This window comes from Peromyscus leucopus, chromosome 18, assembly GCF_004664715.2.
Source record: "Peromyscus leucopus breed LL Stock chromosome 18, UCI_PerLeu_2.1, whole genome shotgun sequence".
NCBI classification, from domain to species: domain Eukaryota; kingdom Metazoa; phylum Chordata; class Mammalia; order Rodentia; family Cricetidae; genus Peromyscus; species Peromyscus leucopus.
This window is the reverse complement of record NC_051078.1, coordinates 45,703,363-45,716,991: the sequence shown is the minus strand read 5'-3', so window position 1 is coordinate 45,716,991 and position 13,629 is coordinate 45,703,363. Positions and strand designations below refer to the sequence as shown.

The 13,629-nt window shown below is 53.2% G+C and overlaps 1 protein-coding gene across 1 annotated transcript; it reads left to right on the top strand.

The window, feature by feature from the left end:
• Positions 1-4,027: 4,027 nt before the first annotated feature.
• Positions 4,028-12,430, top strand: Ckap4 (cytoskeleton associated protein 4). Its single transcript, XM_028883622.2, has 2 exons — positions 4,028-4,610; positions 10,012-12,430. Exons 1-2 carry the CDS (start codon positions 4,173-4,175, stop codon positions 11,317-11,319), a joined length of 1,746 nt encoding a protein of 581 aa, XP_028739455.1. The 5' UTR covers positions 4,028-4,172; the 3' UTR covers positions 11,320-12,430.
• The last annotated feature ends 1,199 nt before the right edge of the window (positions 12,431-13,629 follow it).

Here is a 13,629-nt window from a genome sequence, read left to right as displayed (position 1 = left end):
AGCAAGGCCAGGCTGGAGGGTATTTCAGTTACCCAGTTGTGAGCAGCTCTGACATTCCTGATATACCAGCTCGGGGGAAGTAGGAGATGCTGGGTAAAATGTGAAGGAAAAGCCAAAAAGAAAAAAAAAGTCTGCTAATACGTTGCATTGAGAGGTGGGTGGCCCTGACTCTCCAAAAGAAAATTATGAAGTTGCACCACTGATTCTGTAGAGCACTGGGGACTTGTGGCTTGGCTTCCGGGGACTTTTTCGTCTCAGCACACAGGGGAAGCAACTGACATTCCTGGGGGCTTTTCATTCAGGCACTCTGGCTGAAATGTGGGCGGCCAAGGCTTCAGGCCCTCCGAACTCGGCCTTATAATTTAGTCCATGCAATATGAGGGTGTCTGGAGGCATCCTGGCACAGCTGGATTCCTGGAAAAGATGTGTCTGGCTCCTCCTCCATATTCCTGGTCCCATCCTACGCACTTTAGAGTAGCAAAGGAAAGAGGGATGAAGGAGTTCAGATGATCCGGAAACAGAAAGGGGCAAGTCCCCTGAATGCATGCTGTGCCCAGACAGAAGTCAGCAGGGTGGAAATCTCCAGAACCCCCAGTGCCTACGAGCTTTACTTCCACGATGGCTCTGGGCAAGTCCCCTCCTCCTATGGGTGTAACCAAACACCCTCCTTCAGAGGAAAACACTGGCTGCCTTTTAAAGTTGAACACATCATAGCCTGTGGTTTGTGAGCCACATATGGCGTGGGGAGCTCCCAGAAATGACGATGAAAGAAAATCCTTGAGATCTGGACACAGGAGCTCTGTGAAGCCCGCTGGTCCCAAGTGGTTCTGCAGATGGCCATGAGTACCCTTTCTTCACAGAGACGCGCTATGACGTCAGCATCACAGGGTGTCACTCCTCACAATGTGGTGAACCCATTTTTATCCCATTGGATAGACGAAGTCACTAAAGTTCAGGGACAGCATGTTCTACGGAGGTTCTGGAACTGAATGTGACCCCAAGTCAGCGTATTGCAGAGCCAGTCTCGACCATTGTACCCATGGGCCCTGCCCTGTGTGTCGGTGGTGTGTGTGTGTGTGTGTGTGTGTGTGTGTGTGTGTGTGTGTGTGTACATGCACGTGAATGCAGAGTCCAGAGGAAACCTCAGGCACCATTCACTAGGCACCATCTACCTCTTTTCTTCTCTAGAGTCAGGGTCTCTCACTGGCCTGGAATTCATCAGGTAACCTAGGTCGGCTGGCCAGGGAGCTGTGAAACCTGGCTTTGTGTGTGTGTGTGTGTGTGTGTGTGTGTGTGTGTGTGTGTGTTGTATGTTCACATGTGTGTACCAGTGCACAACTCCATGTGCACTCCTGTGAAAACCAGAAGATTTCAGGTGTCCTGCCCTATCGTTCTGCACCTTACTCCTTGGAGACGAGCATCTCTCGATGAAGCTGGAGCTAGGCTGGCGGTCAGCAAGCCCGGCGGTCATCCTGTCTCCTCACCACCTTGCCCCCAGCACTGAGGTTCCGCTCCCTTGCAGCCAGGCCTGGCTTTTTCTGTGGGTCCTAGGGACTTGAGCTTAGGCCCTTATGTTTGTGCAGCAAATCCTCTTACCAGCCAAGTCATCTTCCCAGTCCTGGTGTGGCCTTTAACACAGGCTCTGGGGATCGAACTCAGGCCCTTGTGCTTGTGAGCCATTGCTCTGTCTGTCATCCTCTATTCTTCCAGTGCTTAAAGGAAAAACCTGAGAAACCTTCCATTCCCATCTCTGCCCTATACATGTAACTCCTTAAAAAACAAAACAAACAAACAAACAAAAAACTAAACTGATTATTTTCACTAACAAGTAAGTGACTGTTTTCTCCAAGGAACAGATTAATGTCATGATAAGAAGGAGCTTTAGAGGTGTGCTTTACAGAGAAGGTAGCCCTGAAATCCACAGGGGAGGCTAAGTTCACTTCTCAAGGTCACAGTGGCAAAGCCATGGCTCAAAAAGCAGACAGGGCTCCTGCCTCCAGGCCAGAGCTTGGCTGGGTTCCAGCAGGCCACCCTGAATTACTGACCCTGTCCTCTTAACACAGACGATGAAGGAGGGTCTCTGTACATCGACAACTTTAATCCCACTTTGAACTTGGGTGGTTTTTAAGCAAGGTAGTCCTGAACATCTTAGGACAACCCAGCTTTTTGTTTTCATCTGTCCCTCTGTCCTGCATGCTGAGGAATCCTGAGCTTTGTTGAAGTAGGAGGCTTTTGCTATAACTCCTGCTGTTCAGCCCATGGAGGGGTGTTCTCTTCTGGATAGAGCAGGTGATTTCACTAGAGCAGGTTCTAGTCCAAACTTAATTTACTCTGTGTTATTTCCCCTACAATAACAAAGATTCTTCTGCTTGCTTAGCTACCTTCTGCAGTCTGCAGCCACTCCACCCAGCTCATCTCTACAGGCAGCAAACACCCTTCAAGTCAAGACAGGTGTCCTGGGCTCACCCCACTTCCGCCTCAGAAATAGCCTTCCTGTTCTCCCACTATGCAAATCCACTCTCCAAATTATTCTTCATCCTGCACTGTGTGTACAGCGCAAGGCTTGCTTTCCAAGTTCTCTTTACATTTACACTCTCAGTTCTCGGGTGTTGGCCCTTAGCATGCTCCGCAGGTGTACTGCAGATCCAAGGATCGCAGGCACACATGCGCCCATGCAGATTTACGGGTGAGCTGTGAAAAGAATGAGGAGCAACGGCTGGCCTCACGGAAGGGGTCTCTAGCAGCTCTCTGGCACAGAGTGGTCCTTCAGCAAGGCTTTGCTTTTGTAAAGGTGCACGTACAATGTCTCCTTGCCATTGCTTATGCCAAGAGAGGTACTGGGCACGTGACAGCCAAAGTACGGAAGTGGTGGTATTTGAACTTGACTTTAAAGATGGGAAGATTTTGGTTTTGTCTTTTTCTTCTTTCTCCTCTTGAGCAGATTCGGAGGAGGTTACAGACAGAAGAAATAGCATCCCTCCTCCCGCCAGGCACACACCAAGACTGCACCAGGAGCCAGTTGTGTGTGGGATGAGCCCCAGAGCAGGACTGACTAGAAAGCCAAAGGATCTGAGCTGATAGTGGGCAAGTTTGCTCCCCAGGCCCTAGTTCCCCTCCTGATCAGAGAGGAAGTCCCTCAGGCTTCAGAAGCACCAGCAGCAGGTTCAAAGCGTGGCTGTGTGTGACCTTGAGACGTTCTGTTCCCTTCCTACAAAATGGGCAAATGTAATATCCCAACCTTTCAAGGCTTCCGTGAGGGGTTCAGAACCCAAATAAGCTGATAAGCCGGGTCCCGGCATTGTTGTATTTCTTTTTACAAACGTGGAAGCGACAACCTTGACCTGTGTGCCTCTAAGTATGAGTGCTGGCGGCTTCCCCACATTCAACCCAGAGCCTGCCTGGGACAGAAGCTGTGGTCAAACTGTATGATACCCCAAAAGAAAACAGAGTCAAGGGGGCTGGCGAGAGGCTTTGTCTACAGCCGACTGGCCGGGCCAAGAGGGCCACACAGTAACTCAGTCCCTTGGACAAGTTGCAGCGCACATCCAAGGTGCCAGGGCGCAGTCCTTTGAGCCTAAAAACCCTTGGGAAGAGACAAGGACCGGCCCGGCTGCCGGCTTGCAGAGGGCGGCCTTGGGGGAGGGGTGTCTCAGGATTCGCGGTGTGGCAAAGGGGCGTCGGGTCCCCACCCTCCAGAGCCGTGCTCCCTGCGACCCCTGCACCCCCCCCTCCGCCCAGGTGGGGCTCACGCTCAGCACCGAGCCTCAGGGTCACCCCCACCGACTCCACTCGAGGGTAGCCCGGGCACTAGGAAGCTCGGCCACCCCGGCAGCCGCGCCCAGCCTTGCCCTGCCCGGCCCCGCCCGCCCTCCCTCCGCGGGGTCGCGGCGAAGGGAGGAGGGGCGGCGGCCGGCTTGCGTGGCAGCCGCTCGGGCTGGGCTCGGCCTCCCTTCCCGGGAGGCGGGGTCGGCGCCGCGGCGGCGGCGGCGGCGGAGCCAGGCCCCCTCCTCCTTCCGCGGCCGGCCTCTCTGCTCGCCGCCCCACGCTCCGGGCCGCTCCGACGCCGCCGCCACCGCGCCCGCGTGCAGCCAGCACAGCCCCCGCGGGAGCCCGAGCCAGCGTCCCGGGCCGCTCGCCCCGCTCGCCCACCCCGCCGCGCCGCCGCCGCCGCCATGCCCTCGGCCAAACAAAGGGGCTCCAAGGGCGGCCACGGCGCCGCGAGCCCCTCGGACAAGGGCGCCCACCCGTCGGGCGGCGCGGATGACGTGGCCAAGAAGCCGCCGCCGGCGCCGCAGCAGCAGCCGCAGCCGCCCGCGCCGCACCCGCCGCCGCAGCAGCACCCGCAGAATCAGGCGCACCGGGGCGGCCACCGCGGCAGGTCCTCGGCCGCCGCCGCCGCCGCCGCCGCCTCCTCCTCGGCGTCCTGCTCGCGCAGGCTCGGCCGGCTGCTCAACTTTCTCTTCTACCTCGCCCTGGTGGCGGCGGCCGCCTTCTCGGGCTGGTGTGTCCATCACGTCCTGGAGGAGGTCCAGCAGGTCCGGCGTGGCCACCAGGACTTCTCCCGTCAGAGGGACGAGCTGGGCCAGAGCCTGCAGGGCGTCGAGCAGAAGGTGGGTACCCCAGCTTTGGCGGGGTCGGGACCCCACTCCTGCTCTCCCTGAAGGGGCTCTCGTCCTTTCCCTGCCCAGGCCTTGTGGCAAGAGCTGGCACCCCAGCTCCCCACTAGCCAGGGCGGCCCCAGACCCGCTTTGTTAATGGTCCTGGAGAGGGATGGAGCAGGCTATGAGGATGGCCAGGGCATCGGGGGAGGGTGGGCCAAGGGCCTGTCACAGGACATTAGCGGTGACCTGTAAGGAGGCCGGCAGGCTCAACGGAGCCCATTCTTTTTGCATTAGAAACCGCTGAATGGGCAGAGTTGCCTGAAAAGGAGGCTAGAAGAGAAGCCAGCACATCCCTGGAAGCCTTGGGTCAAGGCTTCACGGCGGTTCTGCCAGTGGGAGTCATCCGAGCCAGTTTTTAATAGACCCAGAGCTTGGGGGAAGGAAAAGCCAGTGAGCTGAGCTTAGTCACTTGCTAAGTTCAGATGAAATAGTGTCTATCTTTAGGTCCCCTGTCCTTAACTGGACCAATGAGCCCATGTGGGCCTTTGAAGTAGCCTAGCTTTAGAGGAAACGCAAGGCCAAAGGTATCAGGTCACATTTATGTGGTGTGTAGACTCATGTATTTAATTTTCTAATTCGTAGAGTTAACCCTGGAGGGAGGGAGGACTGACATGTTTGACTCCATTTTTCAGACCAGAAAATTGAGGTTTAGAGACATAAAGTGAGTTGACAAAGACCCCCAACTGACTGAGTTGCAGATTGTCTAAGAAAGTCTGGGCTACCACGTGATGAAGAATCCCCAGTGAGAGCTGTTTCAGGAATGGCTGAACCCAACTCCCGAGGCAGAAGGCTTAGTTTTTCCACCCTTCCAGCCAGAGCGCAGACCCCTTCCCTCCCAGGCCCCCTCAGGCCTCCACCATAGTTTTGCTCAATGAAACTCAGTTGCTGGACGGAAACAAAAAATCCCGCCACTTCTGAGCCCGGAACCACGGCCTCTTTTTCCCAGCATGCTGCTTGCCCTGCCAAGTCTCTCCTTGGGTTGTGTGTGCAGCACTAGGAATTTCCTCTGGACGAGCAACTGGAGTGAGTCAGCCTGAGAAGTGGTGCAGGCCGAGGGAGGCGGCTTCTCGGAGGGAGTCCAGGCGGCAGGTCTGCTGTGCCTGCTGCACCCTGCCGCAGTGGGATCCCTAGCTCCTGTTTCCCCTTTTCCAGCCACCCACCTGCCAATCAGTCATAATATTTATCGAAGCCTGATGGTTGCGTGGCTCTGCGTGGGCCCTGTGGAGGATTTGGAGGAGAAAAAGGCACCGAGCAAGCGTGCAAAGCGGCACACTAAGTGGGTGTGAGTGGTGGGTCACTTGCGCACACTTTGGGAAGGGAGAGCTGGTGAGATTCCCTTGTCCGTATTTGGGTGGTTGGGACAGTGTAGCCGTCAGAGCTGTTGGGAGAGGGACTGGAGAGCATCCAGGGAAGGGGACAGTCTTGACCATGCCTGAGGGACAGAAGGCCTTCCTGTGACAGAGTGACAGGGGATGTTGGAAACTGAGGCCCAAATTGGGGATGTCTTGAATCCAGGTTGAAGAAATGGGGTGTTATTTCCCATCTCTTCCCTGGTTTCACTTTCCTTTCCATTACAGCTGTATGCCAACCACTTTCCTCTTTGGGCCTCAGTTTCTTCTTCTCCCAGTGAGGAAGGAACCATCAAGATTTGTAAGAACTGGGGCTAGGGGAGGGGAGATGGGGATGGCCCAGTCAGTGTTTACTATGAAAGTGTTAGGACTTGAGTTTAGATTCCTAGGACCCATGTAAAAAGCTGGGCCTGGTGGTCCACGCTTGAAATCCCAGTGTTGGGGAGCACAGACAGGAAGATATCTCTGGGGTTCACTAGCCAGCCAGTCCAGCCAAATCAGCATGCTTCAGCTCCAGTAAGAAGCCTTGTGCCAAAAAGTAAGGTGGTGAGCAGTGTCCACCTGTGGCCTCCACACGTGTGTGCATCCACACCACGCAGCACATTCACATGTACTATGCACACCCGTGCACCGGCTTTGCGGGAATCCTCCTGGCTCCGAAGCTGTTGAAGTAGTGACCGCCCTCGAGAAGAGTTAATGGTGTTAAGAAGCTACTATTTAACGTATCGTGTATATTATCCACTTAATATGTGACTGCCTATACCACAGGACTGCAGGACGTCCAGGGCTTCAGCACATGTGGGCGGCTCAGCTATAGCCCTAGCTAAGCCCCCGGTGCCCTGGTCCATCCCAAGGCTTCGGAAAGCAGAAGCAGGAGTAGCTCAGGCTGGTAGGGGCAGCTTGTGAGAAGACTGGCTATTGGTAGAGAGTGAGTCTCTGTTTGTGCTGTCTTGTTTCTCATCTGGGCTCTGTGAAGAGGAGCCAGGGCTTGCTTTCGGTGGTGGCAGCCCTCTAGGCCTCCTTTGGAATAGTTAGGTCCTGAAGTCAGACATCCTGGGATTCTGCTGCGGGGCTCCACCACTTACGCTCTGTGTAGTTATTGGTGCACACTAAGTGCTCTGCTGACTGTCAGCCATTGGTAACCAGTCTGTCCATCCTCACCCCAGCAAGGCTTCCTGAAGGCAGAGATGAGGTCTAGCTAGTATTTTGTCTCTGGCATTTTACCCATCACCTACCACACAGTGGACATCCCACACAGCCCAGAAGAACAGATATCTAATGCATATTAATTGTTATAAACTCTTTGTGCATAAAGATGGACATCCTACAATGCCCTCAGGAGGGGAGACACCGGGTCCCTTTGGGGGCTGGTAAGGGTTTCTGATCGAAATCACTTCCTAGCCAGTTGTAAAGAGCCAACCTGGTACTGAATAGGGGCTAGGCCCACCCGAGCTCTACCAGGCGTTGCTCTGAATCCCTCCATCCTTTGGTCCATTGAGAAAACATTGAAAGCGCCTGCCACGGAGCAGGTGCTGGGCTCGGCTACTCACCCGTGCTTCTGTTTGAAGTGCGATGCTTAGAACAGGGAGGCATTGTGATTTACTAACCTAGTTTTAGAGGTCACCTCTCTCTAGTGTCTCCTCACGGTGTTCTTTATGTCTCTGGCCGTGTTTGGTTGAGGAGGGAAATCGTATCCCCCATGCTAATTCTACCTTAAACAATCACCCATGCATGGAGATAGAGACTCGAGAGACCCCCCCCCCCCATTTGCTAACAACCTGGGACTTGGGAAGTGAATATGAGTTTGAGTTCCTGGAGCATGGTGGGCATGCTTTTGGGCTTGGGTATCCTGTCTGCATCCCTGTGGTGGTCTCAGTTTCTCCTCTCCACATTTGGCATTGAGTGGAAGGTGCTGCTAGGACTCCTGAGCTTCTGAGGAATTCAAGATAGAGCTTAGCCAGGATGAAGACGGTAGCGGCGGTGCGTTGAGCATCCACGAGTCAGGCACAGCTGAGCACTTGATGTGTTTGAACTCATTTAGTTCTCGTGTGACGATCTTGTGAGTCAGGTGCTATTTTTGTTCGCCCCCCACCCCTTTGTTACACAGACAGACTGTGTAACTTCAAGATCCAACAGCAGCAAAGCGTTAACCTGAGATTTGCCTACCCAGTCTGGCTCCGGAGCCTGCCTTGTTCTGTCCATTCCCTGTAGTCTAGGCTAGCCTCAGACTCACTGTGTAGCTTAGGATGACCTTGAACTTCTGATCTTTCTCCTTCTGCCTCCTGAGTGCCAATGTTATAGGCATGTGCTGCAGACCCAATTTATTAAGTGCTTGGGCTGGAATCTAGATCTCGTGAAGGCTAGATAAGCAGTCTACCAGCTAAGCTATCAGCCCAGTCACAGTGACAGCCCCTCTCTATATACATATATACACACACATACATGTGTGTGTGTACTGTTTTTAAATTGAGAAAATCACCCCCAAGATTTATTTTTATTTTGTGTGTTTGGGTGTTGTGTCTGCACATACATCTGTGTGCATGCTTGGTACCCGAGGATCCAGAAGAGGACATCAGATCTTACGGCACGAGAGTTAAGGATATTGTGAGCAGCCATGTGATTGGCAGGAATTAAATGGAGGTCCTCTGGAAGAGCAGCCAGTGCTCTTAACCACTGAGCCATCTCTCCAGCTCCTGAAAACTCTGAAATTTAGTTTAATCTAGAATATGTCTTCCTCCCTCTTTTAAAAATACATTTAATTGTTGACTATTAATGACATCATTTATCCTACAGAACCCGCCACACATTGGATTTAGCTGGTAACAACCTCATGATATCATAGTGAGTCTCTTTTATGTGTTCCAGAAATGGAGAGTTGAACCTAGGGACTTACAGAGTCAAGGCCACACTGCTGGCCTTCTTATTCTTCTTTCCTTAATTTTCCCCCCACCAAATGGTACAGGTTTCACATGAGGATAAGGCCTAGCTGTTTGATCAGCACAGCCTCTCAGTGTGTTAGACCCCCACTGAACTTAATTCAGAATGGAGTTTATATAGAATGGATGTATAGCAGCAAAGAAAGTCACAGCGTGCTCATAAGAGCCAGAGTGTCCTAAGGAATCATCCGGCCCACTGCTTGTGGGTTTTTTTTTAGTTAGAAGGAAGATTTATTTAGTGGGTGACTTACAAAAAGGGAAAGGTGGGTTGCAGGGTCTGGGGAAGGTGTATCGCAATCCAGCGGTGTTCTCTGGAGCTCTGCTCGGTCCACCTCCACCGTTCAGGGTCCCGGCACAGAGAGCGCTCGCCCATCCAGCTCTCGGGTCTCCAGGCCTCCCCACTGCTTGTGTTTTTAAGTGAGGCACTGAAGTCCAGGGAAGACAGTGACATGCCAGAGACCACACCGGCATAGACCTGCATTTGGTCTTTACACTTTGTGCCGAGTGTCTCCGTGTGCCTTCTTTGCTAGGAAACTGTGTGGTGCTCAGTTGCAAGAGTTAGAAAGCCATCCTTCAAATAGAGGGAGGGAGGGAAGAGAGAAGAGAGAATTGGAGGATGGAAATGCTCTGATTGATAGAAAGCTCAAGAGTAGGTTCGTGGGTCTGAGTTACATCTTCCGAATGTGATCTCCCTGTGTGCTGTCTTGATTGATGGGTGGGTATTGGCCACATGCTGGTCTGAGCAGCTCCAGGCCTCCCTCATCCAGTGGGAAAAGGTTGCCACCTCATCAGCCTGCCTACCGCTTGTCCATTCCTGGCTCGTCACATCGACTGAGAGGTAGGGGTTGAGAGAGGCAGATGGACTGTGTTGACTGGTCAGGTTGGGTAACGAACCGACTCTGAAGTACCTGGAGGGACCCTGCAGTTGGTTACAACCACCGTGTAACTACCTTAGAGGAGCGTGCTTGCAGGGAGGATACAGCAGGTAGTGCAGAGAACCGCGGTAGTGTGTACAAACACGCCAAACACTGCCCGCTGTGGCTAACCTCTGGATCTTGCTTCTAGGTACAGTCTCTGCAAGCCACATTTGGGACTTTCGAGTCCATCTTGAGAAGTTCTCAGCATAAACAGGACCTCACAGAGAAAGCTGTGAAGCAGGGGGAGAGCGAGATGAACCGTATCAGCGAAGTCCTGCAGAAGCTGCAGAATGAGATTCTCAAAGATCTGTCGGACGGGATCCATGTGGTCAAGGATGCCCGGGAGCGGGATTTCACATCCTTGGAGAACACGGTCGAGGAGCGCCTAACAGAGCTCACCAAGTCCATCAATGACAACATCGCCATCTTCACCGATGTCCAGAAGAGGAGCCAGAAGGAGATAAATGACGTCAAGATGAAGGTTGCCTCCCTGGAAGAATCCAAGGGCGATCGCAGTCAGGACCTGAAAATCCTGGAGAAGGCCCTGAAGGAGGTCCAGGCCTCTGTGAAGTCCAGGGAGAGGGACATTGAGGCCCTGCAGAGTTCCCTCCAGACCATGGAATCGGATGTCTACACAGAGGTCCGGGAGCTTGTCAGTCTCAAGCAGGAACAGCAGGCGTTCAAGCAGGCAGCTGACTCAGAGCGCCTGGCCTTGGAGGCCCTCACCGAGAAGCTTTTGAGGTCTGAGGAGTCCTCCTCTCGCCTCCCGGAGGACATCAGGAGACTGGAAGAAGAGCTGCAGCAGCTGAAGGCCGAGGCCCATGGGGCAGAGGAGGCCACCGTCTTCAAAGACTCCAAAGCCGTAGATGAACTCCAGCGGCAGATCGAGGGCCTCGGCGCCAGGCTCCAGTATGTGGAGGATGGAGTCTACTCCATGCAGGTGGCCTCTGCTCGCCACTCGGAGAGTCTGGAGTCCCTCCTGTCTAAGAGCCAGGAGTACGAGCAGCGCCTGGCTGTGCTGCAGGAGCACCTGGAGAGCCTGGGGTCCTCCTCTGAGCTGGCCAGCACGGTGAGGAGCCTGGGGGAGGTCCAGCTGACGCTGGCCGGTGAAGTGAAGGAGCTGCAGCGAAGTGTGGGTGAGCTCCCCGACACAGTGGGGTCGCTGCAGGAACAGGTGCACTCGATGCTCGGCCAGGACCACGCCCGGGCCACGGGCCTGCCTCCCCAGGACTTCCTGGATAGACTCTCCTCTCTAGACAACCTGAAATCCTCAGTGAGCCAAGTGGAGTCAGACTTGAAAATGCTCAGGACTGCCGTGGACAGCTTGGTTGCCTACTCTGTCAAGATCGAAACAAATGAAAACAACCTGGAGTCAGCCAAGGGCTTGCTGGATGACCTGAGGAATGATCTGGATAGGTTGTCTGTGAAAGTTGAAAAGATCCATGAAAACATCTAAATGAACTGCTTGTGCGGGGCACACATTTATAGTCCAGTTTCTTACGACCAAAAAACAAAACAAAACAAAACAAAATCATTGTTCCCTCCCAGGTACCCTCCCCCCAGCCTCTTCCCCTTCCCCCACGAAAAGCAGGAGACAGCATCTGAGCATGACCGCGTGGTGCTCTGTGCCTGGTTAATTTATTTGCAGTTATTACCACACACCCTTGGGTTCTGAAATCCTGTTTCTGCATTTGGTTTGGCCTCCTGAAGGCCCAGCCCTGTGCAGAAAGGTGTCTGTTGTCAGGGAGACAGTGGCTTTAACTGGGGATTGACAGGGAGCAGATTAACCTAAAAAAAACAAGAAATCCTGTCTGGCCGACGGGTCTATGCTGAAACACAGCAACAGCAGAGGGGAGACACGTTAATTGTCCTTAAGGAAAATCAATTTCACTTTTTTTTATATTCTTGGCCCGAGTTTTTATGTCTCTTGTCTTCCACTTGGAACTGGTAAGAACCACAGATGTGAGCTCTGAATGGGAGGAGCCAGGGCCCCAGAGCCTTCTGCTTGAGAGTCACTTCCAGAGGCGGGGTCCCTTTCTGTTCCTGAGTGGAGTGATACCCAAGGCAACTATGCAAATTCAGAAGGTTCTGAGTGTGAGAACCGGCCCGGGAGGTGCCCTTCCTTCCATCCCGGTGACCTACCTGTGCCGCCACAGTAGGGGAGGGGTCACCGAGGACGTTTGGAATCCCAGAGGGGAGGCCTTTGTGTCTGCCATCCTCGGAGCTGTACTTCCCACCGAGGATGTGGGCACCTCCCTGGGGGGGTGGGCCGGCTCTTTTTGTTTTGTCACAGTGTTCCTGAGCGCGTCTCCTGTCGCCCGGCCTGTCTGTCAGTGAGGACCATGTGTGCTGCGTTTCTGTGACTGTTGCTGTCCGTGCCCTCGGAGCTGTCCTTCTTCAATGGCTGCCTTGCCCTTCCCACTCACCCCACCCCCAAAAAAAGAAGGAAAGAAAAATTAAAAAAAAAAAGCTGAAAAGAAAAACAAGGTTTGTTAGTTTACTGTGAAATGAACTGTATGGCTTATTTACAGTATTTTTAATTCTTAATAAACACTTGAGCTTTGTTATGACTTTTTCAGCTGATGAATTTTTACTGAGAATTTGGTAATGATGATGTATTTATATCAGCGTGAAGTATTCGGGATTAGAAAATTGATAGGTTTTCCATTTTAAGACTTTCTAAAATGTAGAGTTTTTAAAGAATTATTATTTGGGGGAGGAAGTATTATTTTGGGGGAGGTAGTGTGTGTGTTACAGCGCATGTGTGGATGTCAGGGCTCTCAGGCTGTCAGGCTCCACTCCCCCAGGTCTGTAGGTCTCTTAGCAGGTTGGTTCCTAGCCATTGCCTACAATCTCGACATGACACCTATTATGCTCTTCCTCAGGATCTGGGTGAGGGCCTAAGACTGGCACCAGTCTTTAAATGACTCCCTAGCTGGCTCTAGGGTGTAGGTAGGGTGCACCACTGTCTTGGAAGCACCTTAGATGGCTGATGCACACCTGGGCATTTCCTGGGCATCCCCAGGGCCGCATCCACAGCCTCATAAAGTCGGCATTGCTTATTTTGAACCTGAGCGCAGGCATGGGTGGACACTGTAAGCACTGGCTCCCACTGGTCGTGGGCAGCAAGCTGAGAAGCAGGACAGGAAGTCATGGGATGAGATTTGGACCTGTTTTCCGCTCTTACTGTGTCTTCCTCCTCTGCCGTCAGGTCTCTACTACCTGCTTCAGGGCCTGAAGAAGCAGGCAAGTGTCGGACTCACAGAATAGAGAGAGCCTGGATACTGATGCACATGTGCTTTATACCTGCTTTTCTAGCTGGCCGGCCATCTATTCATTCATTGAACATTTACTGGGCCCACAGTCAGACATGTTGCTAAACTTTAGTGAAGTGAAGACCTGGGATATGATCGCGATCCTGGTTCTTACAGCCCAGTTGAGACAGTTCCATAGCCTGGTGTCATGAGGAACTGTAGGCGTTACACCTAGAAATAAGGGTGGTGGCAGAGGTGTAGTGACTGGTTCTGCCAGGATTGTACCAGAGGTGGTTAGAAGAGGTTTACGGAGGCCAGTGAGAGGAGAGGTGGGCATCTTCAGGAAATGTCACTTTGTGTCATCGAGTAAGAATAGCTGTGGGGTGCTGAAGATGTGGACTAAACTGCAGATCCATCAGTAGTAAGAGGCTGCGGTGAACTGTAGCATGTCAGCGTGTGAGGAGCCTGTCCACCTGCAGATGGGGATGGAGATGCCCAGGGTGGAAGGGATC